Consider the following 27,367-nt stretch of genomic DNA (forward strand, 5'->3'; position numbering starts at 1 on the left):
CCATCAATATTTACCTAGCTCTTTCATTTGCTTGGCTGTTTATTTTCTGTCCCTGCCAAAGGCTGAAAAAGCAGCTCTCCAAAGGAAGTCCACATCCTACTCCCTGTACCCTGTGAATGCCACCTTCTATGCAAAGGGGGTCTTTGCAAACGTGACCAAGTTAAGGGTGTGGACATGGGGAGGCCATCCTGAGTGTCTGCTGGCCATCACAAGTTCCTTAAGGGAGGAGCCAGAGGTCATCTGACACACATAGGAGGTGGTGCAAAGGTGAGCAGAGTCTGGAGACGCTGGCCTTGAAGATGGACGTGATGTGGCCACGAGCCAAGGAACACGGGCAGCCACCAGAGCCTGAGCTGGGCAGGAGGGACCCTCCCGACAGCCTCCGGAGGGAGCATGGCCCTGCCTGCACCTTGATTTCTGGCTTCCGGACTCAGAGCTGGGGGAGAATGCCTGTCTGTTGTTTTAAGCCCCTGCGTCTGTGGTCCTTTGTTCCAGCAGCTGCACGACACGAGTTCGGTCCCAAAAGTTGTGGACGTTATCTGCTTTGCCTTCAGGAAGCTTTAGTGGGACAGAGAAGAAAACTAAACAAGTAAATATTATTACATCTGACTGTAATAAGAGCCAAGAAGAAGAAGATAAATCAGAGTCGCGAGCTAGAGAGAGATGGCTTCCCAGGAAGATGACATCTCAGCTGAGACCTGATGGAAGCCAGGGCAGGAGCCATGCAGGGTTTGGGGACAAGAGGGTCCCTGAGAAGATCAGCAATGCAAATGCCTTGAGACAGGCATGTCCTTGGTGCATCCCAGGGCCCCCAGGACGACAGCGCAGCTGGGGAGGACTGAGCTGGGAGAGTGAAGGGACAAGTTCAAACGGCGACAGGGGCCTCATGTCAGAGGATGGAGGACATCGCAGGGTCAGGATGGCAGAGAAGCTGCACCAGCCCTGCTAACTGTGGACGTGGGAAAAAGAGAGCGAATCCTGCATGATGTGGACGATGGCTGGCGGGATTTGCTGACGGGTGGGATGTGAGCTCTGAAAGAAACCAGAGAGCCAGGCGTGTCCCCTGGCCTGTTGGCCGGAGCAGCAGGAGGAGACGGACGGGGCTGGAGGGGGGCGTACAGAGCTGTGTGGTCAGCGTGTCAGGTACGAGAGATGATGAGATGGCCAGGCAGTTGTCGGGATGGACGTTGGCTCCGAGTCTGGAGTTCAGGAGGACGCTGCATCAGATGCATGCAGGGACACATCAGCGACAGTGGTCAGCGTGGTGGCCTGGAGGAAGTGCCTGGCACAGAGATGTGGGGGGCAGAGCAGTACCGCCCCACCTCCAGGAGGTGGGAAGATGGGAGGACCAACCAGGAGCCTGATGAGGCCCACAGGGGAGTGGCCTGCCGGGTCCCAGGACGGAAGGGCTCCAGGATGGGGATGTATCTGGAACCCGAGTGCTGCTGACTTTTTCAAGTGAGATGAAGACTCATTTTTGACCATCGATTTGACAACCTGGAAGTTGCTGGGAACTGGGCTGAGAGAGACCTGGAGGGGAGGATGTGGACGCAGTCAGGGAAGACCTCACTTCTGTACAGGGGAGCAGAGCCGTGGGGCCGTGGGGCAGGGGTGAAAGGGAAAGAGGTTTTCTTTTTGAAGAGGGACCAACGGCAACCTTTCATGCTGGTGATGAGCGCAGTCACGCAGAGAAGAGAGGACCTCATGTATGGGGGGAAGGGTGGTGCTCCACGGGGCAGCCCATCCTCTGGGGACAGCCAGGCAGAGGGCCTGTGACCTGGATCTCCTGACAGGAGCCCCTCCCCTCCGAGCCCTGATTTCCTTCTGTAGCCAGAATCATGCCATCAGACGGGGGTCTGCCGTGGGAGAGGGCGTGTGTGAGAGCAGCAGGAGTCAGCCGGGGGGCTGAGGCGGGCGCCTCATGAAAGGTGGCGAGTTCAAGTGGGACCAGTCTGCACGGTGGTGGGGGTGGATATTGGGGGGCTCTGAGGATGAGTCCTGGAATCCCAGTGGGACAAGGAGGAGGGGTGCTGCCTGCATGGGGAACGTGAGGACGGCTGCCAACGGAGTGGGGGTCTCGGTGCTGCAGCTTGTGGGTGAAGACCTGCAAAGGAGGCCCCAAGGGTCTCGTGAGAGGAGACATATAAGCCTTAGCACGGGCCAACACACAGTAGAGCTAAGAATGGTCACGGCAGTGTGGTCGCACCATCTCTGAAGTGACTACTCCGTGTCCAGGAGCGAAGGGATGGTGCCCGTTTCTTCCCTGATGACCCCTAAGAGTTAGAAACCAGCTGAAGGGCACAGCAGCCCCAGGAGCCAGTGAGGGAATGCAGCTGTGAGTCGTGGGGACAAGTCTGTCACCGTCGCCCGGGCTGGTGCCTGCAGCCCCGAGGAGGTCCTCTGTCTGGTCTGGCCAGTCACACAGTAGGTCCTCAATTCATGCGTGTCAGTTTCACAAGGACAGTCTGGGCTGGGAGGCTGAGAAGGAAGGGCTGAGGCCAGCAGGGAGCCTGTGAGGCCCTGGGCTGAGGGTGAAGGCCGGGCATCCTGCTGGCTGGGAGACAAGTGCCTGACAGCTCGCTGGGTTTGGCCCCATTTGCTAGGAAATTTGCAGAGACAGGAGAGTTAGTGCCGTTGCCTTGGCAACCGCTCTGTCACATTATAATGAGGCTGGCAGTGGAGAGAGGCTTGTCTTAAAGAAGCAGGAAGCATATCGATTTGCCGGCGGCTTCCTGAGGCTCCTTCCTGGCGCTCTGGCCGAGTTCCATCAGGCAGACAGCAGGAGATGGGATGCTGGGGGTGCCCAGGACCTGCTGTACCAGCTGAAGAGCAAAGGAGGGCCTGATGGCTCCATACCCCCTGGGCCACATCCCAGCACAACTCAGGGGCTCAGGGCTGGTGTGAGGGACACGGCAGCCACCCCAGACCAGCAGGACCCTCAGAGCCTGGCACGCACCCACCTCTGCTTGGAGCCACCGCTCTGAGGAGCTTCATGGAACCCCAGCTGGGAAGGCTAGTGGGTAAGAGGAAAGACAAGAATCTAAGGTGGTCAGCACAGAGGGGTGGCAGTGTCACTGACTTCAGACCACCCACAGGGGTGAAGGGAAGCGAAAAACTCAGGGGAGCCTGCTGGTGGCACGGGAGGGGGCGCTGAAACCCCCTAAATCTAGAAGTGGGACCACTGACAAGAGGATTGTGGCTGCAGGACGGAACATAAACATTACAAACCCCGACAATGTGAAAATAAAATAAGCACTAAACACGCAAAGACGGGAAAGAAGAGGCCAGAGGAAGAGGACACGACAACCGCCCGTCTTTCTGACCAGGACGCGGTCGACGCGCGTCTGAGGCCGACGGTGAGCGGTCTGCTGGACTTTCTTTCCCACGTTAGAACGTTCTTCTAGGGGATAACATCCCATGTGGTGAAGATAAACCAGCTTTAGTTAGCAATTTCTTCAGTCTCCCCTTGGTGTCCGGTCCTTTTGTCAAGTTCAAGTGCAATGCAGGGCCTCTGAGTGGCACAGCACGTGCGGGACCATCTCGCGGTTGTGCGTGAGGCACTGTCCTGGCATTTCCACGGCTGCGACTCGTTCACTCGACTCAGCAGGCAGCGAAGGCCCGGCCTCATCGACCCCACTCGCAGAAGGCGGCTTGCTCGCGGTCACAGGGTCGGGGTGTGGGTTGTACGGCGACCCCCAGCCAGTGACGACGCAGGTTGTTATGGGGAGTGGGCTCCTGCTATTGTGTTCTCCTTTGTATCCTGTTTCCTTGTCGTGATAGAATAATGAGTCTGTCATGTTTTAAAAACAGCTTTCTTAAGATATAATTCACATAGCTGACAATGCACCCATTTAAAGTGTACAAATCAAAGGTTATTGGTATAATACATCATTATTTCTTTCAATTGTGGTAAACATTATATATATATGTACACATATATATACATATATGTACATATATATGTGGTACAATGTTAGCCGTGTTTACGTGTACAATTCAGTGGCATTAATTACATTCACCGTATCGTGTGTCCATCGCCACTGTCTTTTCTGACACTTTTTCATCACCCAAACAGAAATTAAGTAATCACTCCCCATGCTTCCCACAGCCCCCACTCCCAGTGTCTGGCAATTTCCAATCTGCTGTCAGTCTCTATCAATCTGCCTGTTCTAGATGCCACATATTGTGAGTGGAACCATATAGCATTTGTCCTTCTGTGACTGGCTTATTTCACTCAGCAGGATGTCCCCAAGGTGCGTCCATGTGGTAAGATGGGTCAGGATTCCCTTCCTGTTTCAGGCTCAATAATATTCCACTGTGTGAATGCACCACGTTTTGTTATCTGTCATCCGTCGACGGACACTTGGGTTGTTTCCATTTGGGAGCCAGTGTGCATAAGGCTGCTATGGACATGGGGGCGCAAATATCTGTTGCAGACTCTGCATCCATTTCCTTTGGGTGTGTACCCAAAAGCAGGATTCAAAAATAAAGACGATCCTTCTGAAGTTGGGTGTTAGATCTTAGTCCATGCGAGGAAATCAAGGCGGCTTCCTCCTCGTCGCATAGAAACAAACGCCCCAGGACGGGCGTTCGCATCCCAGCTCCCTAACCATGCCGCGTACCTCTGAGCCTCTGTCCTCTTCTGCACACTGGGGACAGTGGCAAAAGGCTAAGGGAGAAACAGAGGTGGGGTGCCTGGTGGGCCAAAGGCTCTCAACGCACTCTCAGCACCTTCTTCACAGTTCTCTCGATGTTTTTTATCAAAGATTTTAAAATACAATGTTCAAATGTTTTTACCCATTCTTGTATTGGATCTTCTCAAGACATGCAATGTCGGCAGCATTCATTCCCATTCTACAGAAGTGGAAACTGAGGCTGTGAGCCACAACCTGGAAGAGAAACGACCAGACACTGTCCCTCCAGCTCCAAATGCAACACTCTCTGCCTACACTTTGCTGCATCTCTCAGCCCGTGCAGGGCCACAGGGGCTCACAAACAGCTTTCTTTCATTCATTCCTGGGTCAATAAAAGAGAGGAGGGGACAGAGAGTAAAAGAACTCCCACAGCTCGCCTTCTCTGTTCTCCCAGCACCATCTCATCTCAGAACCTCAGGTCCACCCTGGCTGAGGGCAGACCACCAGGAACTCTGTGCTTTGAACACCTCCCGGTGGGAAAGCCCGCCCCTTAAAGCCCAGCCCATCTTTGCTTCCTGTCCAGGCCGCTCTGCCCTCTGGGGCTCAGAGGGCAGACCTTTGAGGGAAGGCGTGGCTGCTGCAGCACAGTCTGCTCTCCTCAAGGCACATTTGCTCAGCGCCCTCCCCCAGTGCCCAGAGGCATGGTGACCCTGCAGGAGCTGGCATCTTGTCCTTGCTCTGGAACGCCCTGCGTGACCTGACCTGAGTTACCCTCCACCCTGCCTCAGGGCTCTAGTGTCCCCTTCTGTGATGTGACAGGGCTGGGCCACATCACTCTTACAGCTCTTCCTCCTGGGGTTATTGGGTCTGGAGACTCTTGCTGGTAGATATGTTCTTTATAGAGTTTGTTTGCCAAAGACTCAACACTAAACAATGGGACATGCTTCTAGATGCCTATTGCCACCCCACCTTCTCAGAAAATAAAGGTGCTTGGGGACTTCTCCCCCCAAATGAGGAATTAAAATGGAAAATGCTGCCCTCAAAACAAGCTCCTGTAGTCAGACTGGGATCACCGGCTGGAAGCACATTTGAAAGCAGAGCACAGGGTGACAAAGAGAGGGAGGACGCACCTCTCCACACCCACTGGGAGGTGGTCCCCAGGGCAGGATGTAAGAGGGTGGGCGGGGCTCAGGGGTCAGGAAGCCACCGCCTGGCAGGTGAGCTACTCTCCTCGGTTCCGCTCACCTGCCAGCCAAGGCTTCTTGGGGGAAGCTGCCTGGGGGAAGTGCGCCACCCCCACCCTAGCCCTAGAACCTCCTTCTTGGGTCAGAGCCTCAGGTTCTCTCAGTAAAGAGTGACCTCTGAGGACACGGTCCGCTTTTCTGTTCCATACCTCTTGGAGATGCCAAGACTTTCATCCTAGGCCTGCACCCCAGCTGCCACTCACCCCTCCGCATTCTGCGTCCACTCATGGAGTCTGGAGGGCCAGGGTCCCCAGCACTGGCCGCTCCTGCGTCCGGATTCCAGATCCGAGGGGCCTGGACCTCAGCGGCAGCTGCCGCAGGCCAGGAGGGAGTTTTCTCACCGAGTTAAATTTCCCCCGCCTTTTTGATGTCACATCCTGTCCCAGCCTGCTTCCCCGCCGGCCGCCGCCCTCCCTGCTCCCGCGCGCGACTGTGGCGCGCGGGTCCCTCTGCGCCACCCGCCCCCGCCCCTTCCCAGCAAACTTTTGGCACCCGCCGGCGAGCCGCGCCTCGGAGCGGGGCGCGGGGAGCCGCCGGAGGAGGGGCCCGGAGGGGCCGCCCGCCCCGCCCCGCCCTGCCGGCCCGCCCCGCCCGGGGCCGCGGAGCTGGGACCGATCAATATGCAGAGCGGAGGCTCCGCGCAGCAGATCCCGCGCGCCTCCGGCTCCGGCTGCTGAAGGCTCGGGGACACGACCAGGTGCCGCCGCGGAGCCAGCAGAGCCGGGAGCGCGTCCGCGTCCACACCGCCGCGCTGCCGCCGCCGCCGCCGGCGAGCACCAGGCTCCTGCATGCCAGGACGTTGGAGGTGGCAGCGAGACATGCAACCGGCCCGGAAGCTCCTCAGCCTCCTCTTCCTCGTCCTGATGGGCACCGAACTCACTCAAGTACGTGCATTCAACGCCATTTTCCTCCGTGCGTGCGAGGCGCCCGCCCGGCCCCCTGCGAGCCCGACAAAGTCGGGGAGCAGCTCCGCGCAGCCGGTGCCCCCTGCCCCGGCGCCCGAGCCCCGCGGTAGGGGTGGAGGGAGGTGGGGTGCAGACGAACCGAGACTGGCGCCGAGCGTCCCAGGACCCCCAGCCCTGGCCCAGCGAGGTTGCACAGCGGGCCCCTTACTCCCTGCCGAGAAGTTCCAATGGCAGCGCGAGGGGGTCATTTAGCTGCTGTTGTTATCTGGGGGAGACAGAGCAGGATGCCCAACCCCCCAGTGTTTTCAGAGGTACATCTGACCTAACTCCCACCCAACCCCCCACAGCCCGCTCCTCTGAAACGTCCCTGCCTTTGGTTACAATGCTGCCCTTGGCGCTCCCCAGGCAGGCGATGGCAATGGTGCCACTGAGACCAGACCCGGAAGGGCAGGTGGTGGGGTGTGCCGGGCTGGGGTGTTTTGTGGGCTCAGTGTGGAGGGCTTGGGGGGGGGCCGGGGTTGTGGCCACATGCTCAGCATGAAGTATGAGTGGCGAGCTGCCGTGTGCGTGTGGGGACCTCTGGGCATTTCGAGCGGGCTTATCATCCCCTGAACAATGTATCAATAGAAAGCCTGTCTCCAGCTGGTATTCTCCATTTTAAAAATGTGTTTCTGAGCTGGCAGGTCTGGGAGGAGGAGGAAGGGTGTCTGTGAGCGTCGGGTTGGCTGTGTTGCTTTGGCACCATGGTGTTGGGGAGAGCCTGTTAGCGTTGGGAGCCAGGCTGCTCGGCAGTGACATTAAAATGCCCTTTCGATGGTGCCACTGTGCCATGCTTTGAGCTGAGACGCTGGCCTTTGCACCTGCAAGTCCGGGAGGAGGGAGGGCAGCCCACACCTTAGCCTCAAGCCCCAGATGCCCGACCCCCCCCCTCAGAACAAAAGAGGAAACAAAAGAGAGAAGAGAGGGTGCGAGGTGGATCACAGGAGAGAAAGCTCTGGAACAAGCTTCCTGGTTTTGCCCGAAGCCCTTGCCTGCTCCCTGGCTCTGCTGGAAAGTGCAGCCTCAGCCAGCGTGCTGTCCCACTTAACCTCGGAGGCCCCAGACAATGGCCAGTGGCCCTGAAGAGGTGCAGCCGGGGTCTGCGAGAGAAGTTCTCTTGGTGGCCGGGCAGGCCTGGCCGAGGGGCGGGCTTGTGCCCTGCGGATGGACAGGTGCATGCGTGCACGTGCACACTCACACCCCACAGACATGAGCACACAGGCATGAAGGAGCCAGGCAAGTAGCCACTCACGGCTTGTGCCTTGTGTAGACTTCTTGGAGAAGAGTGGCTGGTGCTGGGTGGCCCTGGGAGTGGCTGCCCTGAGGGTCTCCAAACCTTCGCGGGCTTCTCACCTCCAGGTGCCCTAAGCGTCTGTCCCCATACCACCGCATACATCTCCATAGGCTCTCCTCCTCACGTCTTTTTAAAGATCCCTGTTCTTCGAAAAAACTTTTGGTTCAGCTTCAGTTGGAAGCTTTGTCTCCATGGTGAGAGTGTTTGCCCATGTATCCTAACAGTGGAGGCCATCTGAGTCTCGGCCAGACCACACACACACACACACACACACACACACACACCGGCATCGTCACCCTGCATCCTGACTGTCCCATCAGGACCCTGGTCAGCTCCCCTGCCCTGAAGCCCTCCCCTGGGGCAGGAAGGGAAATGTTTTCTTTGGGAGGTGCCTCTTCCTGAAGCGGAGCCTGGGATCTCGCAGGGGGATGTGTCCCTCAGGGCAGCCCGACAGCCGGGAGGCACCTCCTCCCCTCCTTTCCCCTCCCCCCACTGCACTTGGAGGGCCCTACCCTCCCTGTGCCACCTCGGAGCCTTCAGAATCTTCCATGGGAGGCCTATTGTCTGTAATTGTGGTGAGATTTTAGAGGAAAGGCTCAAGTAGCTGAAATCGCTCCAACGAGAAGGATTTAGAGGAGGAGTTAGAGAGCGGCTGCCTTGGTCCCGCCCAGGTGGACCCTGTCGGGCCACTTTAGCAGTGACCTGTAGGGTGGGGCCCAGGAGTGGGAGTGGGTGTGGGTGTGGACGCAGGGCTGGATTGCTCTGAATCGGAGGCTACGTGGGGACATCCATGCTGAAGAATCTTGCTTTCTTGATCCCAAAGTGATTCGACCCTAGGGAGCCACAGTACAGGGTCCCTCCGTTGTAATTGGATTAAATACCTCTGGGCGTCAGGGCACGGAGAACAGAGCGCTGGCGGCTGAGCTATGTGGTGTCTGTCCCCTCCATCCTTTTCCTCTCCCTCTTTAGGTAGACTGCTCCCATAGCCACGTCCTCACGTCTAGGGCCCTTCCAAGGGACCTGAGGGTCCAGAGCCGCTGTGCTTATGGCTTAGCCAGCGTCGGGTTGGGAACAAGTCAGGAACGTACAGATTTTACCTGCATGTTATCAGTGCTGCCGGAAGGGCTCAGACAGACGGGCCGTGGGAGCAGAGCACATGGCCCGGCCATCGGTCCTCCCGACAGCTCGCTTACGATGAGCCACTCAATCACATGCCAACTGTTGGTCGATGGCCTACTACGCGCCAGGCTTGTGGGCCCTGATGAACTTTGACATCAGACAGAAAGACGTTTTCCTTGGTCTTGTTCTGTGATTTTTCAATAAAAGGGCTGGCGTTTCGCACCTGTTGAGAAGCATCGTGTGGAGTTTCCCAGCCAGGATGGGCAGGAGTAGATCTCTCTGTTCTGGGGGGCCTGGGACAGTGCTAGGGCTCCCCAAGCTCCCGGCCCACCTCAGATAGAAGCGTGTTCCCTGTATGGGATGGCCTGAAAGGGTTGGGAAGCTCTGTAACAAGGACCTTGAACCTAGCTGCCCTTCCTCTCACTCCAGTCCCACCAGGCACAGTCTGGTGACCTTGGGAGAAGCTTCTGACCTCTCAGCCTGAACTTCCACCCTTTTGGACCAAGGAGGATTAAACTAGAGGAAGTCTCCCTACTACAAACCCCAGTGCCATTCTTTCAGCCACTCCCCCGTCCCTGTTTCCACACACAGTTCTTGGATGTCAGCTGGTCAGGTTTAACATGGTCAAACCTGGGCTTACGATGCCGAGCGAGTCCGAGGCTCACCATCTGGCATCGGGCTGACGGGCTTTGTGGGAACACTCAGGGCCTGCCGTAATGATTTGTTGAAGAGCCACGAGAGTCTGAACCCAGTGGGACCCCAGGGAGGTCTGCCTTGGGAACTGGAGGAAGCCGTGGAGAAGGGTGACGTGTGAGCGGGGCCCCATGGTTGCATCTGGGTCCAGCAGTGAGCCAGGGCAGGAAGATGGGGCAAGAACAGGTGGGCAGAAGGGGGCTTGCACACAGAAGCCGAAGCATGAAGACGGGTGGCCGGACGGGGGTGGGAGGGACACCTTGGTGCTTAGACAGGGCTCAGTAAAGGTGTGCTGAGAATTTGTATTTAAGAGTAAAGCAGAGCCTTTCTCATCAGCCCCGATAACCCCAGGCCGGGCGTGGGGAGACCCTGGTGGGATTCCAGCTGTAAATGACCACAGAGCTCCTTGAGTGCCAACTGTGGTTGTCGTGTGCCTTCAAGCTTTATGGGGTGACCGCTGTGTGCTCGGCCCCAACTTTGATGAGCTGTTTTCCAGTGTAGGCGCCTGAATAGAGAGGTGCGCAAACCCCGGGCTGCCATCTGGCAGGTGTGGTGGGTGCTGAGTACGGATATGGCGGGGGTCACAGCGGGACTGGCATGGCGTTAGCCCCCCAGAACCCCGCTGAGGCCCATCGCTGCACGTCTGTTCTCTTGTTTTCAGACTTAGCTCGCTCTACAGTGGAAGACCCCAACCCGCTGCCCTGAACAAATGTAACGAGAATTAAACACCCACATTTTGTCACGTGCTCGCGCCTAAACTTGGGCCGGGTGACCCAGTGACTTCCTGTCCATCTGCCCCTGCCTCTTGTCTCCCCCAGCTAAACGTCGAGGGCCACATCTGCCCTGGACACTGAGTGTTGGTGGTAGTGGGTGTGGGGGTTCGGGGAGCCCTGGGGTCTTTTCCTGAACCAGTTACACAGTTCAGAACACATGGAATGTACTCCGCATTCACACTGAAGTTGGCCTCTGCCCCAGGGGACTCCACGGGAGAGGGACACTCCCAATTCCAGCCGTAAGTCCTCAACCCTAGGCAGCTGCTTCGTCTCCGAAAGCAATTTGCTTCTCATCCCACTGACTCCAGTCTTCCCTAATAAAAAGAAAGGTAATTTTCTGCCTTGGGTGGTATTTATTACTAAAGTTATCAGGCCTTGTAATCAGTATTAACATCAGCGTGTAAAGTAATACAAAAGTAATTAGTAGCTAAACTGAATTAGATGCATGGCAACCAGAGCCCAGAGCCGGGCTGAAGGGAGGGAGCCAGTCTGGGGCTCTGAAGATGCTCTGTGGACGTGCTTCCCACTCTGAAGCCAGCAGCCAGAAGGTCCCTCTCACGTGGAATGGCAAGGGGAGGAGAGAGTGGAAAGAAAGGGAAATGCACACCGCTTCGTTTTCTAGATTATTACAATACAAGCAACTTGCCAGGAGCGTGAGGCTCTGAGGGGTAACAGCAGAAGTCAGGGGTAGTATTTTCTGAGGGTTAGCACGTGTCGAGCTCCCTGCCTGGAGCTTAACCTGGCTCACGCCGTGACAGTCCCCACAACCCTCTGTCATTGTCCTTATTCTCAAAATGAGGAAACCAAGGCTTAGGGGGGTTAAGGAACCTGCCTAATGGCCCAGAAGTAAATGACAGAGGCCAGGTGTAGTCTCAGGTCAGTCTGACATCCAAGACACCTGAGTTCAGGTTCTTGTTAAGACAGAGAGGAAAATAAAAAGTACAGAAAACGGCTCAGTGTCACTGAGAACCAGTAAAGAAGCCAGAGCACGCTGAGCCATGAGAGATATGTTTGAGGGCCCGGTCAGCCGTCCATCTAGCTGTGTGGCCAGATGTTCGCCTGCCACTGACCTTGAAACTTGGTTTTTTAGTAGGGGAACAGCAGGGCACAGGGAGGAGTATTTGGCGGGGCCAGAATGCGATCATTCCTTCTTACCACTAAGGATGGGTGACCTCAAACGAGACCCTTCACCCTTGAGGAACCGACACCCAAGACTTCAGAAATAGGACCAAGTTGTACTTAGCTTGTGGCTCCGGGTCCAAGGAAGGCCTTCTCGCGGACACCGGCTCCCCTCCTTCGGCACCCAGGTTAGATCTCTTGACAAATGCCTAGTGACAGTGGGAGACGGTACCTTTGCTCTCAGCAGTGTTCAAAAGACACGGGCCCTGCTCGGCCTGACCCAGGCAACAGGCATTTGGCCCGTACAATCCTTATATACAGTTCAATGACATTTCACATCTGGCTGGCGGTCGGTAAGAGAGCAGGTGACTATGAAGAGTCCAGGTGGAAGATGGGAGGATGCTGAACCCCCAGCCTTTGTCCACAAGCAGGTGCTCAGGTAACAACAGTGTCACCTCAGAGACGCTCACCCAGCGCTCTTCAGTCCCACGCAGCAGGTTTAGTGAGCACTCCCGAAGCCCTCGGAGCCCAGACCTCCCAGCAGAGATGGCGTGTAGTGCTGTGTGGCTGTCACCAAGGGTTCTGGAGAGCAAGCAACTCCCACTTGCTTCAGGTGATGCGTTGGGTGTCTGAGGGTTGAAGAAAAGGCAGAGATAGATCTGTAAATATTATAAATAACTTACTCAACACCCCAGGGTGTTGGTTGTAAGTCTGACAGCTTAACAGGAGTCAAAAGACGCAAAGCCAGCCATTTGTCAACGGTTGTGCTCTCAGATATGAGTCTCCGTGTCCCTGCCCCGCAAAAGCACCCACCTGCTCCCGCTCCGGGCAGCCGGCCCGAATCTTGTCCTGTTGACGCAGGGGCAGAATCAATGTGAGTGGCAGCTAGGGAGAGGGCGTCAGTGAGTGGCATGATCGAGTCACTCCATAAGCAACTCCTGGGACTTGAAAATAGGCGATTCCCCCAGAGACAGCAGCAACTTTTGGTGGAGGTGGCTGAGAAGGTTTCCGAGGCCACGTCCGGCTCAGCAGGCAGGGACCCTCGTCCTTGTGGGATGGTGGTGATGGCCCTGAGGGCGGAGGAACTCAGTCTCTAGAATCAAGCAGCACCAGAGAGCTTGCTCCAGCCAAATGCTGCATCCTGGGCATTGCCTGCATCCCTGGCTGGCCCCACAGTGGACTCTTAGATGTTTTTATAGCGACATCCACGTCTCATTCATGTTGGCGTCAATTAATTAATGTCAAGATCAACTACTTATTCAGTGGAAAGCAGACTATCCTTCTCAGCTAGTTGTGCTGAGTTTCCTCACCTGGAAAGTAGAAGCGGTAATGTTTGTGGGGTCCCCGAAACCAGTTCAGTCCAGAGGGCGATATGCCCACTGAATTATCTTGTCATGCTCTTCAAAGTGCCACGCAGAATGGGATCCATTTCTGTTGGGCGATTGACAGAACACGGACCTGTGGCCCCGCGGTCTGGACGTAAGCCAGTCTGAGGCAACAGTTCGGAAGGCAGCGTGGAACTTTCCAGAGTGGGAGAGCAGGGTATGGGAGGGGCCCAGAGTGGGGAGGGGTCGAGGTGGGCTGGCCCAGCTCTGGCCCATGTGTCTTCCTCACACGTGGCAGAGGTCGGGCAGGAACACTGCAGGGACGCATGTGACTGCAAGCTGCTCAGACATGGCAGCTGTCCCCTCGCCTTCCTCTGGCCAAAATGTCAGGCCACACGGCCACGCCCGACGTCAGTAGGGAGGCCCAGCAAGGCGCCTCCAGGAGGAAAATCCTCTTACAGGAAGGACATGAGGGACAATAATGTCTGCCCCTGTGTAGACTCGAGGCCACAGGAGGTGGAATGAAGGGGACATTTGGATCAGACTGCCCGTGGTGGTCCTGCATGGCTGCTGGGAGAGGGGCCAGGACACCGCAGGCTCCTCCGAAGATGCCTGGCTCGAGACCAGTCCTTCCTGCTTCAAGAATGTCCTTCCCCAGCAGAGGAAGGGGGCGCAAAGGGCACGTGCAAGGCGTGTGGAGCAGAGCAGCTCCATGTGGCGCCAGTTCCTCTCCCCTCTTCCTCCCACCTCCTCTTTCTCCTACCTTCCTTCTCTCCTCCCCCTTTCTCCCACTCCATCCCCTTTTCTTTCTCTTCCATCTCTTTCTTCCCTTCTTCTTTCTCTCCCCTTCCATGTACAATAGCTTGAAAACAATATGCATATTTTTAAATAGCAAAAGGGCATCCAAACTTTGTCCTTTAGGGGATGTCCCTTTGCCAACGAGCAAGGGGACTGGCCGGACCTGGGCAACTTTCGACCCCAAGGACCTCAGTTTTCTGTCTGTGGAATGGAGACATCAGATGTGTGTCACAGCGGTTGCAGGGCTTCACTGGGTCCTGCCCCAGTACCACATGTGTGCATGTCCCTTGTAAGAGCGACAGGATTTTAGGCAGCAGGATGCATCACAGGTAACATCAGTGCTCGTTTTGAGAGCTTTGAAACGGGGCTGTGGAGGTTTGCATGCGTGCTGGTGAACTTGCCCAGAGCCCACCAAGGTCAGGGATGGGCTGGGCTGGCATGAGGATGGAAACCTGGCCAGTCCGGTGCGTCATGACCAGTGACCCAGCACTGCAGGCCTGCGCCAGGAACCATGTGGAGAGGGGCAGCGCACAGCCTTCCCACGGGCAGGCGTAGGCGACGAGGGCCTAGGAATGTTCTGGCAGAAATGCGTGTGCTGGGCCCCCGTGCACTGTGGAGTTGTGTAGGCATCTGTGGTCACGCAGACTCTGCTCCTCCCAGGATTCGTGAGATTTCCCGGTGACCGTGTGCTATGGTCTGGATGTTTGTGTGTCCCCAAAATTCCTATGTTGATCCCCAAAGATGAGGGCAGTAGCAGGTGGGGCCTGTGGGAGTCCTTTGCCCTCACGAACAGACTCAGTGCCTTATAAAGGGGCCCCGGGGGGCTCCCTGGCCCCTCCTGCCCATGAGGACACAGCGAGAGGGCGCTGACTGTGAACCTGGAAAAGGGCTGTCACCAGAACGTGACCTGGCCGGGGCTTGACCTCAGCCTTCCAAACTCCAGAACTGTGAGCAATAAATGTCTGTTGTTTCCAAGCCACCAGTCGGTGGAATGTTGTTACCTCAGCTGAGCTGACGGAGACGCCGTGGCATGTGAAGGGCAGAGGTGAGCCGTGTGTTTGAGCTTGGCCCTGGGTAGCCAGCTCACCTTGTGACCTCAGACGGTCTCGTCATCTTTCTAAGCCTCACCTGCTAGGTGCAGCCGGCAATAGCAGCGCCCCATGGGCACCTGTAAGGATAAAGGAACATCGTGCAGTTAATTTGAGGGTGTCTGGGCCACGAACCTGCTCAGTCGCTGTAATGAGAGACTCAGTTGCAAAAAGAAGCTGTGTGAAAATTTGGGTTTAAATTCCTCCTTAAGCAGACTTGCTGTTCGCCGACACCACGGACCCTTTGATTGAAATGCCTTCACTCTTCAGCGATCCATAGTTTGCTTTTGGAAATACCGTGTAGCATCCTGAATCAAATTGCACTGGCTCAAGTCTTCTCGGATGACCCTCTCACATGCGTTAAAAGCAGCATTTCTCCTCCGGAATCACAGATTCCAGACCCTGGAGAGGACTCTGCTTCGGCATTAGAGGAGTTGGAAGTGATTACCTCGAATGTCCCCGTGGGTTCGAGCAGCACGATGCCGGCTCCGGCTGGGCGGTGAGCAGGCCACATACCACACACACCCCTGTCCTGTCCACACACTCCATCTGGGAGGGAGGAGCGAGAACCGTGTCTCTGTTCGATTCCCTATAAACATAGACAAGTAATGAAGACCGGGATTTAAAGGGAGCCTGGTGGGTGTGAGTCAGCTTTTCCTCCCAGAGCTCTCAGGTCAGCTTAGGGCCCAGGGAGGCGGAAGAGTTCCACGGTGCAGGCCACAGCTGACAAGCCCAGTGTGACCCACAGCCGCCCAAAGCCACATTTAAAAGGCTGCTTCTCAGCCTACCCTGAGGGGATGCGTAAGTCCATTCTGACTCCCCAACAGGACCGCAAACTCAGGAGAAACATTAGGTTGGTGCAAAAGTAGTTGAGGTTTTTACAATTATTTGTAACCTTTTAAGTCACAATTACTTTTGCACCAACCTAATAGAAGAGAGGTTCAAACCTCTGGGCTGGTCTGCTCTAACTGCCTGTCCCCTAGAGGGTCGGAGTGAGTCCCCGGGCCTGGGGGACTGATGGCAGCCCACCCACCAGTCTGCCAGCCACTCTTCAGAGCAGCATTCAGCCTCATTGTAGAAAACCACCTGGATTTCCTTTCCTCCGTTGAGAAGCGAGAAGCCAGCCACGTTGGCACTCTTCAAATTTCAAGTACCAACTGGAAGTCCTTGTGGGACATAACTGACATGAAATCAAACCAGAAGTTCTTCAAACCAGGAGTTTTTTTCTTTGTATCTGCCGGTCTGGGGCATCACCTTCCCAGCACATAGCTGAGAGGCATTCTCACATCCGACTGTACCCCCACACGTGTACGGCCATATCCACAGCGTCTCTTGTCCATGGTCTTTAGGCAAAAGCAGCTCTTAAGGGAGCTGGAGAGGTCCCCAGAGACATTGAATCCTGCTCTGCCACTCATCACTCAGCTGAGGGTCTCCTCTGGGCATGTTTGGTCTCCTGCAAAGTGGGGATGGCAAGGACTGGCGCCCCCCAGTGGGGGGCATGCCCGCTCCTGCACTAACACTTAATCCTCACAATGCCGGGAGACGAAGGTTACTATTATTAAGCCCATTTTAAGAGATGGGGAAACTGAGGCACAGAAGGTCAAATTACCTTGGCCAGGGTCCCACAGCCAGTAGGTGGCAGCACCCGGGCTGGAACCCAGGCTGCCCAGCGCCGGCATGTGTGCACAGAGTGCTCATTCTGAGATCCTTTCTCCGGCATGTACTGGGCCGGTTGTGAGGAGGTGTTTGTTCACGCACGGTGCCCGGCCATGGAGAGTGCCTGGGAATCTGCTCCTATTGTCTTGGCGTCACATCTGTCCCGGGTGCACAGCGCACGCGATCCCCTGTCTCGGTTCTGACCTGGGGTCTGCAGCACTCTGTACCACACCCACATCTTACATTTAGGAATTAAATACCTGCAGCTTCTGAGACCATCGCCTGAGGGTTTTGTAGATGGGATTGGGCTGAGTAAGCAAGCGGTCGCCGTCCTTCTGCAGTGGGAAGTGGGTAGGAGCGGCCCGTGTCCCTGAATCTGTGTTGAATGTGCATTGAAAGAGAAAGGGGCAGTGGGGTGAATGCTGCCTCCAGCACCCACGGGTGTAACGTGGCCCGGCTGGTTGCGCGGAGCCTGCAGTACCAGCTCGCACTGGGAGATGGCGCCCTTCCCCAACAGTTGGGGTTCGTGGCATCCTACCCAGAAGCTGCCACAGATCCCGGGGATTAAATCAGGAAAACAAACCAGAGAAACCCCTGCAGCTGGCGGGTCTCACACCCAACACTGAGGCCAGGACCATGCTGGCTGTTACTGAGTCCCTTTTACAAATGGGGACGGAGCAGAGAAGTAGTGTCCTAGGAAGGTGGTGTCCATCATAGGTGGGCATCGAAAAGGCTGGCTCCTTCCTGCCAGTGTCCATCCGGGAATGGAGATAAATTTTCACCCAGGCAGAAAAGAGTCTAGGAAGTGATGGAGGATGGTCCTTCCCAAATGGCTGAGAGCATTTAGAAGAAATAAGCCCTATTACGGTGTTTGAGCCACTCAGGCCTGCGCCTTCAAGGCGACTTACATGTGTTCCGGCGCTGAGGCTGCAGAGGGCTGGGGGCTCGTGCCATCCTACCCTACCCTTCTGCCTGGGCACCAGGACTGTGGTTCCACCCCTGCCCCCCAACCACGGATGAGGGGGGGCACCCGCACCACACTGCTCATGGGTGGGGCCCTTCTAGCTCCCCTGCTGGAATGCGGGGACCCCAAACCTACACCAAGCTCTTGTGCTGTGCGCGCAGATCTCTGGTACCCACGCCCGGGAGCCTGCACAGGTGGGTGCCGGCACCTGCCAGGAAACTCCCTGCCTTCCAAAGGCCTTACTTACCGCGCCTGTCTGCAGGGCTCCCTGGAGGGCCTTTCCCTTTACACCTCGTTCCCTTCCCCCAGAGCTGGGGCTGGAGACCCTGGAAGGGCTGCTTTCCGAGCAAGCCAAGAGGTCACCCTCTGGGTTGTCAGGGAACCTGAAGCCACCTGTGAAGTAGGTCCCCAGCAGCTGGGGTGGAGTAGGCGCTGGGGAGAGTGTGGTCTCTGAAGGGCGCCGGGGCCTCGCTCAGCCCGGCCGGTGGTGGGGGTGGAGTGGGGACCAGTGACCAATCCGTGCAGCTAAGGCCGCCGCGCGGCACGGGCGGAATATTATGACTTAGGGGCCGGTGGTGTGTCTTTCCTCCCCAGTCACCCCATCCCAACTCCAGGCGACTGAGGTTTGCAGACCTCGCTGCCAGCAGCCAGGGGGCGGCGGGGAGCCAGAGCCGAGAGGAAAAATCCACCCATTTCCTGGGCAGATTGCGTCGGCCGCCGCCCGGCCCTGTCCCCGCCTCCCGGCCGCGGCCCCCGCGCACAGCCCGCGCGGCGCTCAGAGCCAGAGCCGGGCGGCCCTTCCCGGCGGCAGCGGCGGCCGCGCGCGGAGGGAAGCGGAGGGCGCGGCGGACGCGGCGGCACCGGGCACCGGGACAGCGGCGGGACGCGTGTAGCAGCCGGCGGCGGCCACTCTCCCTGCGCCCGCAGGCGGCGCACCATGGCCGGGCCGTGCGGGGCGGCGGCGGCGGGCGGGCGGCGGCGGGCCGAGGGGGCGCGGGGACACGGCCGGGCGCCCCTGCCCGCCGCGGTGCCCGCCGCCTGAAGGCTGCCCGGGGCGCGGAGCCGGCGCCGGCGCGGCGCGGGCACAGGAGGCCACTCGAGGCGCGATGTCGGTGCCGCTGCTCAAGATCGGGGTTGTGCTGAGCACCATGGCCATGATCACCAACTGGATGTCCCAGACGCTGCCCTCGCTGGTGGGCCTCAACACCACCCAGCTCTCGGCGGCCAGCGGCGGGACGCTCGACCGCAGCACCGGCGTAAGTGTGCCCGCCGCCGCCGCCCGCCTTCGCCGGCCCCCTCCCTCGCTCCCCCGACTCCCAACCCAGGGCTGGGTGGGCACCGCGCGGGGAGCCGGGCGCAGGCACAAGGGCGTCGGCAGGGCTTCGGCTTCTCCGCGCGGTGATGCTGACCCTGCTCCCTACGCCCCCAGCCGGGGCACTCCTCCCGCCGCGGTCCAGCCCCCGGGCGACGCTCCCTTGCTCTGCCTGGTTCCTTCGCGGGGCGGGAGGGGGGGGTGCCAGTTCAGGGACTCAGACTTGAGTCCTCGTTCAACTAATAACAAGTCCCTCACTGATAAGGTTAGGACGCTGAGGCAGGGGACTTGGGGACTTGTCCAAGGTCACTCAGCAAGTAAGGGGTGGAGATGCCGCCGCCGCGGGAGCCCAGTCTGGCTGAGTCCGCTCCGGGCTCTGAAAAAAGCCCGCCCTACTTTGTAAAAGCCGGACTGGACCGCCCTGGCCGCCGGCTTGGGAGCTCCTACCCTCGTCCGCCTCCGCATCCCAAAGTCCCAAGACGCCTTTCCCCCCACCCCATCCCCACCCTAAGGTCCATCAGAGGAGAGTGTAGAGGGGCCAGGCCGCTCCCCTGGGAGCCCCTGGGAGCCACTCGCTGCGGGGCTCACCCCCTCGCCTTCCACGCACCCCTCCCGCCATGCCTCCTTCTTCAAGGCCTGCGGGGAGGAGGCGAGCTGCCAGGGCCGCTTCTGGGCAAGGCTGACTTATGATGGTGACTGGAGCGGCTGGAGCAGAGGCTGAGCTGCCACCACCTTGAGCGATGAGCAGGGCGCAGGGAGGAAGGGGCAGGGGGAAGCCCCAGGCCCGGCTCCCTGTCAGCTGAAAGGAGAGGTGAAGGACACGAGTCTCCCTCTGCTTCCCTTTTTGCTGTCAAGGGCGCAGAGACCTGGGAGGAGGCCTCTGGGTGACCCCCTCCTAAGACCCTCCCTTATCGCCTGCTGTTTAAAGAATGACGTGCAGTGTTTCCTGGTCCTAAGCTGCCGGGGTTGGGAATGAATGAAATGAACTCTAGGTTCTGCCCACCCAACTTCTCCTCCCCATTCCAGTCCTAAAAATAGCAGGGAGGTGACCTGAGGAGACTGGGCAGGCTGCAGGGCCCCCGCGGGAGTGGGCAGGGACTGCGCTCAGGGAGTGTTCGTTCGGGCCTTCACCCTGTGCACCTGGCAGTCAGGACTACCTGAGCTGGGCTGCAAGGTGACACCAGCCATTCATAGCTCTGGCTTCTTGGTGGCCCTTGGGTACACCTCAGGACTGAGACTGGGTGTGATCCCTGCACAACATGTCACCAGAAACTTGGTGACATCCACCAAATGCCTGGTGGGTGGCAGCCGGTGCAGAGTCGGAAGCTCAGCATGTTTGGGGCAGTCTGTGCCAGGCGGCCGGCGGGAAGGTGGCCAGGCTCAGGGTGGCAGCTCTGGGCTAACAAGCTGCCGGGTCCCGGCTGTCACAGCTCTTATGGTGGGTGCTTCATCTCCGAGTGGCAGGGAGCAGCAGACGAGGCTGTGCCCGCCACCTCTGTCACCTTGTGGAGAGATCTTATTTCTCAGTTACGTGCCCACTAGGAGTCAACCAGCACTTGCCTTCCTGCCTCTCACTGCTCTCCCAGCTCGCCGCCTGTGGGCGCCTCACCCTGCTTTGTAACAGATCGATTCGGTCAGATGCCTAAATTCCAGTGTCCCTTGAATGTAAAAATCCCTTGAATTTAAAAAAATTTAAAGAGCCGTGCCTGTTTGCCTCCCTTCCAGCCCTAGGGACCTTGCAGGTCTCTTTGTTCTCAGGGACCCTTTCCTCCCTGTGGTCAGAACATGTCTTTAGACCATTTCTCTCTATTTTCCCCACCCGGGGTCACATGGGGAGTCTTCCCTGGGGCTGGTCCCTGGTGCCCTACCTTTCTCACTTTCTCTCCCCCCCTTACCCCACTGGCCCCCTTCTCCAGGTGTTGCCCACCAACCCTGAGGAGAGCTGGCAGGTGTACAGCTCCGCCCAGGACAGCGAGGGCAGGTGTATCTGCACAGTGGTCGCCCCCCAGCAGACCATGTGTTCGCGGGATGCCCGCACAAAACAGCTGAGGCAGCTACTGGAGAAGGTGAGTCTGTGCAGGTGTATGTGTGTGCACGTGCGTGCGTGTGTGCACATTGTGCCCTCACCAGCAGCAAGGCGAGGCTGGCCTGCAGGGTCCTTCCCAGCTCTAAGGCCTTGCTCTCTCCTGGCATGTCCCACTGGGAATATCTGGGAATGAATGAGTGAGTAAGTGAATGGATGAATGAATGAATGGATGAATGAATAGATGGAGACTCCGCAGCAGTGGCCCAGGAGGAGATGAATAGACCCTCCCAGTCACTGCACGTTTCACTCAGGAGCCACGTGAGCCTGGCGGGAGGGGATGCAGGGCTGCTCTCCCACATGTTGCCTCTTTGAGCGATACCTGTCACCTGTAGACCTGAGAGTTCTGTCACAAGCAGCTACCTGGGACCCACTTGGATTTTGCCCAAGAGGATCTTTTCTCTGCCTTTGAGTGGTTGCCCTTGGCCGATAGCCAGGCCAGGTGTTCCCCACGGTGGATGCACTCCTGATGCCAAAGCAAATTACCTCATCGCCTTTGTAACCCACCTGGGAACAGCATTGAGCAGTTTGCATAAACATTGTCAATCCATTATTTCATTTAATCTTCACAAGAACCATGTGAAGTTGATGAGATTTTTCACCCCATTTCAGGAAGTAGAAATTGGGTCCCAAGAGGGGGACTGACGTACCCCACACAAACAGCCCATTTGCAGGGGAACCAGCGTGGGTCCAAGCTGCCCACCTGGCCTGGTGGCCTCAGCCCCGGAAGCTGCTGCTCCTGATGGCACCGCCACCTCACCTCCTGGCACTTCCCACCCCAAGAACCCTGGATTCTCGAGTACCCAAGTGTCGGCGTCCCTGGGAGTTACTGAAGGAGGAAGGAGAAGTGGGTGGTCCCTTCTGTCCCACTCATCACCCTCCCCCAAGGAGAGGGGTCCTTTATATGTGGGACCCTTCACACCCTGAGAGAACAGGGTCATACCACACGCAAATACACACATGTACAGCACACACATTGCACACAAATACACACACATCACATACACCCCCACATGCAAATGCACACATACACACACTGCACACAAATTATACACATACTGCACACACAGAAATAACATACACTGCACACAGATATATACACATACTGCACACAGTTGCACACACCTCACATACACAAAGTACACACACACAGAGAAATAAACATGCCACACACAAATACTCACATATACAGATCTCACACACACAGAAATACATGCACCTCACACAAATACACACACCACACATACTGTACACAAATATACACCTCACATACACACACTACACACATACTACATACAAATACACACCACACAGACACACACACACACACACACACACACCAGTAAAGCAAAGGCTTTTCCCCCCCGCAGTGAAGGAGTTTGGAGGAGGCCTGGGTGGGTGGGTGGGGCCTGTGCTAGAAGAACAGCCACTCTCGTTGGGTGGGTGGGTGGGGGAGGTCGGCCGGCTGTAGCAGCCCAGTGGGAGGCCGGCATCTGGGGCCAGGGTCAGTTTTGCTCAGTTCGGGTCCAGCTCAACCACAAACCCTCACACAACTACAGGCAAAGCAGGTCCCTTTTCTGGACTCAGTTTCCCAGAGTGTTCCAGTCACTGCCCACCTGGAATGGGTATAGGGAGGCACCCTTGTTTCTCTGGGTAGAAGAAGGGCGTGCTCACAGGGCAGGGCCTGGTTCTTAGAGCCTCCTCCCCTTTACGGAACAGAGTATCCTTTGTCCTTTAGCCACCCGAATAAGTCATTTAAAGAGAATTAAAGTAAAGTGCACTCCACAGAATCCACAAACATTTATTAACACCAAACTAGACCGAAGCCTAATCGAGCCTTTAATTATTTAGAATTGTAGAGGAGGGCGGTAGGGCTTGGAGGGGCCCCCGGGACTGCTGGGGGCTGGGTGGTGCGCTGAGACCGGGACCTTCAGCCCCTGAGAGGCAACAGAAAGCCAGAAATGGGTCCCAGAGAGCTCGAGGAGCCCTGGGACGGCAGGCCTTGGAGCAGTCCTGCCTGTTTATGCCACAGCATTACTGCTTAAAGATTTACAGCCCTATTTATACCCTGGTGGGCACTCTGCTTTCAGAGGGCAGAAGTCATTTGTGGTAAGAGGCCTCTCTGCCCAATGCATTCTGTGTTAAGGGACAGAGCGTCCAATCCTTTGCACCCTCCCTCCGCGTCCGTGTGATGCTCCCTCTCTTCCCTCCTTTTCTTGTGGGGGGTAGGGGGAGGGAGGCCCAGACAGGGCGCATGCAGGATCCCGGGGAGCCTGTGTTCTGTCACTGGGGCTGGAGTCCCAACTGAGCACATTCCATCCACTTCCATTTCTGTACAATGGCTTCATGTTACAATCCACCTGCAGAGTTCCAAAGGCAGAGCCTGGGTCCCAGCCCAGGGGCTGTAATTTTCATTGGCCTGGAGTCCTTGGGAGACACCTGACATCAGAACATCACAGCTGCCCCTTGGTTCTGACCTGTGGCCAGGGTTGCGGACCATCGGAGACCCTCAGAGTGCACGAGGTGGGCAGGGACCCTGGCTCAGCTCTCTTTGAAGATGCCCAGGGCCCTGAAATCCAAAGTGTGGGGTTGCGAGTCAGGCCAGGCCTTAAAGCGTGGCTGGCTGCGGTGTGAGGGCAGACAAGTTATTTCACTTCTCTGCGCCTCGGTCTCCTTATGTGTAAGATGGAACTCGAAATAGCATTCACCTCCCAGGGTGAGATAAATAACATGAGGGCTCAGCAGTGTCGGGAACACTGAAAGTATTCCATAAATATAATGTTAGCAGGTAGTTATTCCCTCCAGGGCAGGGGTGTCTGCCGCCCGCTTTGCCCCCGCCACCAGTCTTAGCTCCTGCTGCTACATTGGGCAAGCCCTAAGGGGACCATGTCAGGTAGGGGGCTGCAGACCACGATCTTCTCATGGGTGAGCTGATGGCAGGCGAGTGTCACCTCAGTGTTACCATTGGCCAGAAAGGAGCTCAGGAAGGGAAGACCTGGAGGCAGGGAGGGTATATATTTTGTCATAAGGCAACTGCATAGCATGGCGTCTTTAACGTTTATTTGCTAAGTTTAAAGTTTAGTCTTTAAAATTTTAAGTTCATTAAAAGCATTGCTTCTCTGGCACATGAAAAGTCCAGTGCTGTGTGCAGCCAGCCCTCTATTAGAGGATGAGACCGAAGTCACTTTGTTCGCTCAGAAAACTGTAACCTGTAGCCTTGTGGGTTTTGCCTTCATGTCTAGAATCGTATCCCCTGGGGAGGGGGCTGGGCTTGACTGGAGCCACCATTTGTGTCCCTTCCTCCCAGCCATTGGCTGCAGAGGGTACCCTGCACACCAGGTACTGACTGCTGTGCTGGGCTGACGGGTGAACGAGGCCCAGTCCCCCTCCCCCATGAGTTTCCTGTCCAACAAGGTGACTAAGACAGGTGTGTGGGTTACTGGTGTGCAGGCGTTGTGCCGACAAGATGATGTTTCCAAGTCTTAAGCAGCCACCACTGGCTTCAAGGAGGCCTCACTGGCGGAGGTGCCATATGGGCTGGGCCTTGAAGGATGAAGAAAACCAAACATTACAACTTTTCTCAAAAGAAGTGCTGCAGTTATTCAAAGTGACAGAATCAGACCGGTGAGAGGGAACAGGGAGACCTACGGTAACAGAGCTAATATATTTCAGCTCCTATGAGAAGTCTAAAGAGAAAGCATCGGAGAGAGTCAAAGGCACCCACATGTTGTGTTAGACAAGCCTGAAGTTTTCAGCAGAATTTCTGTTTGTTGCTTTCAAATAACAAGTCAGAAAATTCCAGGCATTTTTAAATACCGAGGTGAGCAATGCCAGGCTTTTCTCCCACCGAGAAGCCTTTTGGTGGTGTCTCTTTTATTTTATTTTATTTTGTTTGGGGGGAGGGGATGTACAGTAAGAAGTGGAAACCACACTACCATCTCTTCTTATTACGGACCAGGTAAAGCTAAGCCTCATCCCCAAATGATTTTGTTCCTAAAAGGGAGCGTATTTTCAAACTCAGCAAAAAGTCAGAAATGAAGATTTGCGGTTATGGAGGTGTCTTTCTCCCTCGTGATTGGGTTAGATTTTGAGCAAACGCTCCAACGGCACTGCGGCAATCCCAAGCCTCATCCCCCTCCCCACCGGCCCACATGCATTTGCACAGAGTCACAGCCAGTTTCCTGAAAATAAAAAAGCACAGGCAGGTGGCTGCACTAAAACTGTTTTTTCTTTTAAGCTCCCTGGAACCCTGTTGAATATTAAAGTTCCATGTTGAGGCTAGACTCAATTCAGATCTGCCTGGAAGGATGTAAAACAGTGATTCTTCATTTGCTGGGTGATTGATTCCCGACTCTGGTTCCGAATGAACTTGTTTGCACAGCAGTCATGTACCTATGATATTGTTGGGTGTGATGGATGGCGCACAAGGTGGGGGAAGGAAGCCCGATGCAACGTCAGGGAGGGCAAGTCCCTTGTTCCTTCCTTCTGCAACTGACCTTCTCAGAGAGATTCCCGGTGAGATTTGGGGGGAAAGGGAAGCAGTGTCCGAGGTGAGGGAAACCCCACAGTGCTGTCCATCTTCGTTGGTGTGGAACTGATTTCATCCTGCAGAATAAAGAGACGAGGAGCCGTCCCCCCACCCCTAGAAAAACACAGAAAAGGAATCACCCAAAGCCGTGTGCCTGGAACTATGAGCAGTGGGGACCGGGAAGCCCCTGCTCCGTTTGCATCCTTGGCTGTAAGAACACGGGCTGGAAGATGGCAGAGGGAATGTTTACCAAACCAATTTGCTGTGTTCGGGGAGCGCTTGGTCCTAGCAATCCCCGGTGGTGCCGGTGATTAACTAGTAAATAATGCATGGGCCTCCCCGGCTCCCAGCGTGGCGGCCATGTGGAAAGGCCACTGTCGTGTTAGGAGGCGGATAAGATCGTCTGGCACCTGCCACAGCGCCTTCCTTGAACCTGTTGCCTTTTTGACAGGTGCAAAACATGTCCCAATCCATAGAGGTCCTGGACCGGCGGACTCAGAGGGACTTGCAGTATGTGGAGAAGATGGAGAACCAGATGAAAGGGCTGGAGTCCAAGTTCAAACAGGTGGAGGAGAGTCATAAGCAACACCTGGCCCGGCAGTTCAAGGTACGCGTGTTCCTCCTCCTCCGAGACCAGGCTTGTTTCCCCATCACGCTTCCCCTTTCCCTCCAGAAATAGCAGTCGGGGGCCACGACGAGCCCTGAGCCTTGCTCTTTGCTTTGGGGTCAGAGGCAACTTCCCCTCGCCCTGGTTTGACGAAAGACACCTTATAGAGGGGGAGGCTTGGACAGTGGTTTTCAGGTCCTATTAGTTTCTGAGGCCACGGGTCCCCAGTCCTGAGCTTCTCCAGCCAAGTCATAGATTAGCTGGGAAGGGACATCAAGGGTCCCTGTCGCTCCACAGCTGCTGCACGTAAATCCCATTAGCCAAGGATTAGCTTCATTGATCAGAGCCGTGTCTGGGCAGGGATCACTCAGGGCAGTTTTTCACATCTGACCTAATTTAGCTGTGACACAGCTCACTATAGATTCACAGGGAAGAAACAGAGAGACATCAACATCTTTCTCACTTCGTGGTAAGTGTTCCTTTTCTCCAGGTAACTCTGGACATGAAAGCCGGAGTTTGTTGGACCTAAAATTCTATATACATATGTATAAATATGTATATATATACCCCTAGAGTTGACAAAGCTTGCAAATTACTACATCGAGAAATTATATGCACCTTAATTAAGGTATACATGCATGTTAATTAGAAATCTAGCCCAGATGCAAATGAACGGGTCAAATTGCGCAGCCCCGCTTGGCTAGAAATTGCTGACGCTCTGCCTTCCTGTACTTTCAATGCTAATGTTTTCCTTTGATGAAGCAAGAACAAATTCACTTTTAAAAGCAATACATTTTATAGACGAAATGGCAAGCTAATGAAGTTATAAATCTATACGGTGAATAAAATAACAGCAGGCCTGATCCTACGGAGGAGAAATGGGCAGTCACTCTGGTTGGAGGCAGGTGGACGTGTTGTCTTTCCCTCTGATGTGTCATCAGGAATTGTCTTGGAAAGAGACCTCGACCTGCCTGACCAAAAAGAGTTTGTGTTTCTCCTTGAAAGGCCAGCATTCCCTTCTCTGGGGCCAAGTCAGATTCCTCTAAGGAGGAGGGTGTCTTCAGCGACCAGGGCTAGCTCATCTCTGCAGGCACTGTCCACACAGCCAGCTGTCTCCCAGCTCCCACGTTGGGGCACCGTGGCTCTAGGGGAAGAAAAGCAACCGTTGCCTTTTACCATGCTTTAA

The 27,367-nt window shown here is 56.3% G+C and overlaps 1 protein-coding gene across 3 annotated transcripts in view; it reads left to right on the top strand.

Annotated features, from left to right (window-relative positions):
* Positions 1 to 6,398: 6,398 nt before the first annotated feature.
* The window catches only part of OLFM1 (olfactomedin 1), a 37,312-nt gene continuing 16,343 nt past the window's right edge, over positions 6,399 to 27,367 (top strand). Inside the window, exons 1-3 of one of the 3 annotated variants that reach the window (XM_033123543.1) lie at positions 6,399 to 6,762; positions 20,880 to 21,029; positions 26,026 to 26,181. In XM_033123543.1, coding sequence (XP_032979434.1) covers positions 6,667 to 6,762; positions 20,880 to 21,029; positions 26,026 to 26,181 — 402 coding nt within the window. In that variant the 5' untranslated portion in view covers positions 6,399 to 6,666. Of the gene's footprint in view, positions 6,763 to 18,667; positions 18,908 to 20,879; positions 21,030 to 26,025; positions 26,182 to 27,367 lie in introns of those variants that run through there. The other 2 variants (XM_033123542.1, XM_033123541.1) reach the window with 2 other exon arrangements.

The sequence above is a fragment of the Rhinolophus ferrumequinum genome, chromosome 12 (genome assembly GCF_004115265.2).
Source record: "Rhinolophus ferrumequinum isolate MPI-CBG mRhiFer1 chromosome 12, mRhiFer1_v1.p, whole genome shotgun sequence".
Classification (NCBI taxonomy): Eukaryota; Metazoa; Chordata; class Mammalia; order Chiroptera; family Rhinolophidae; genus Rhinolophus; species Rhinolophus ferrumequinum.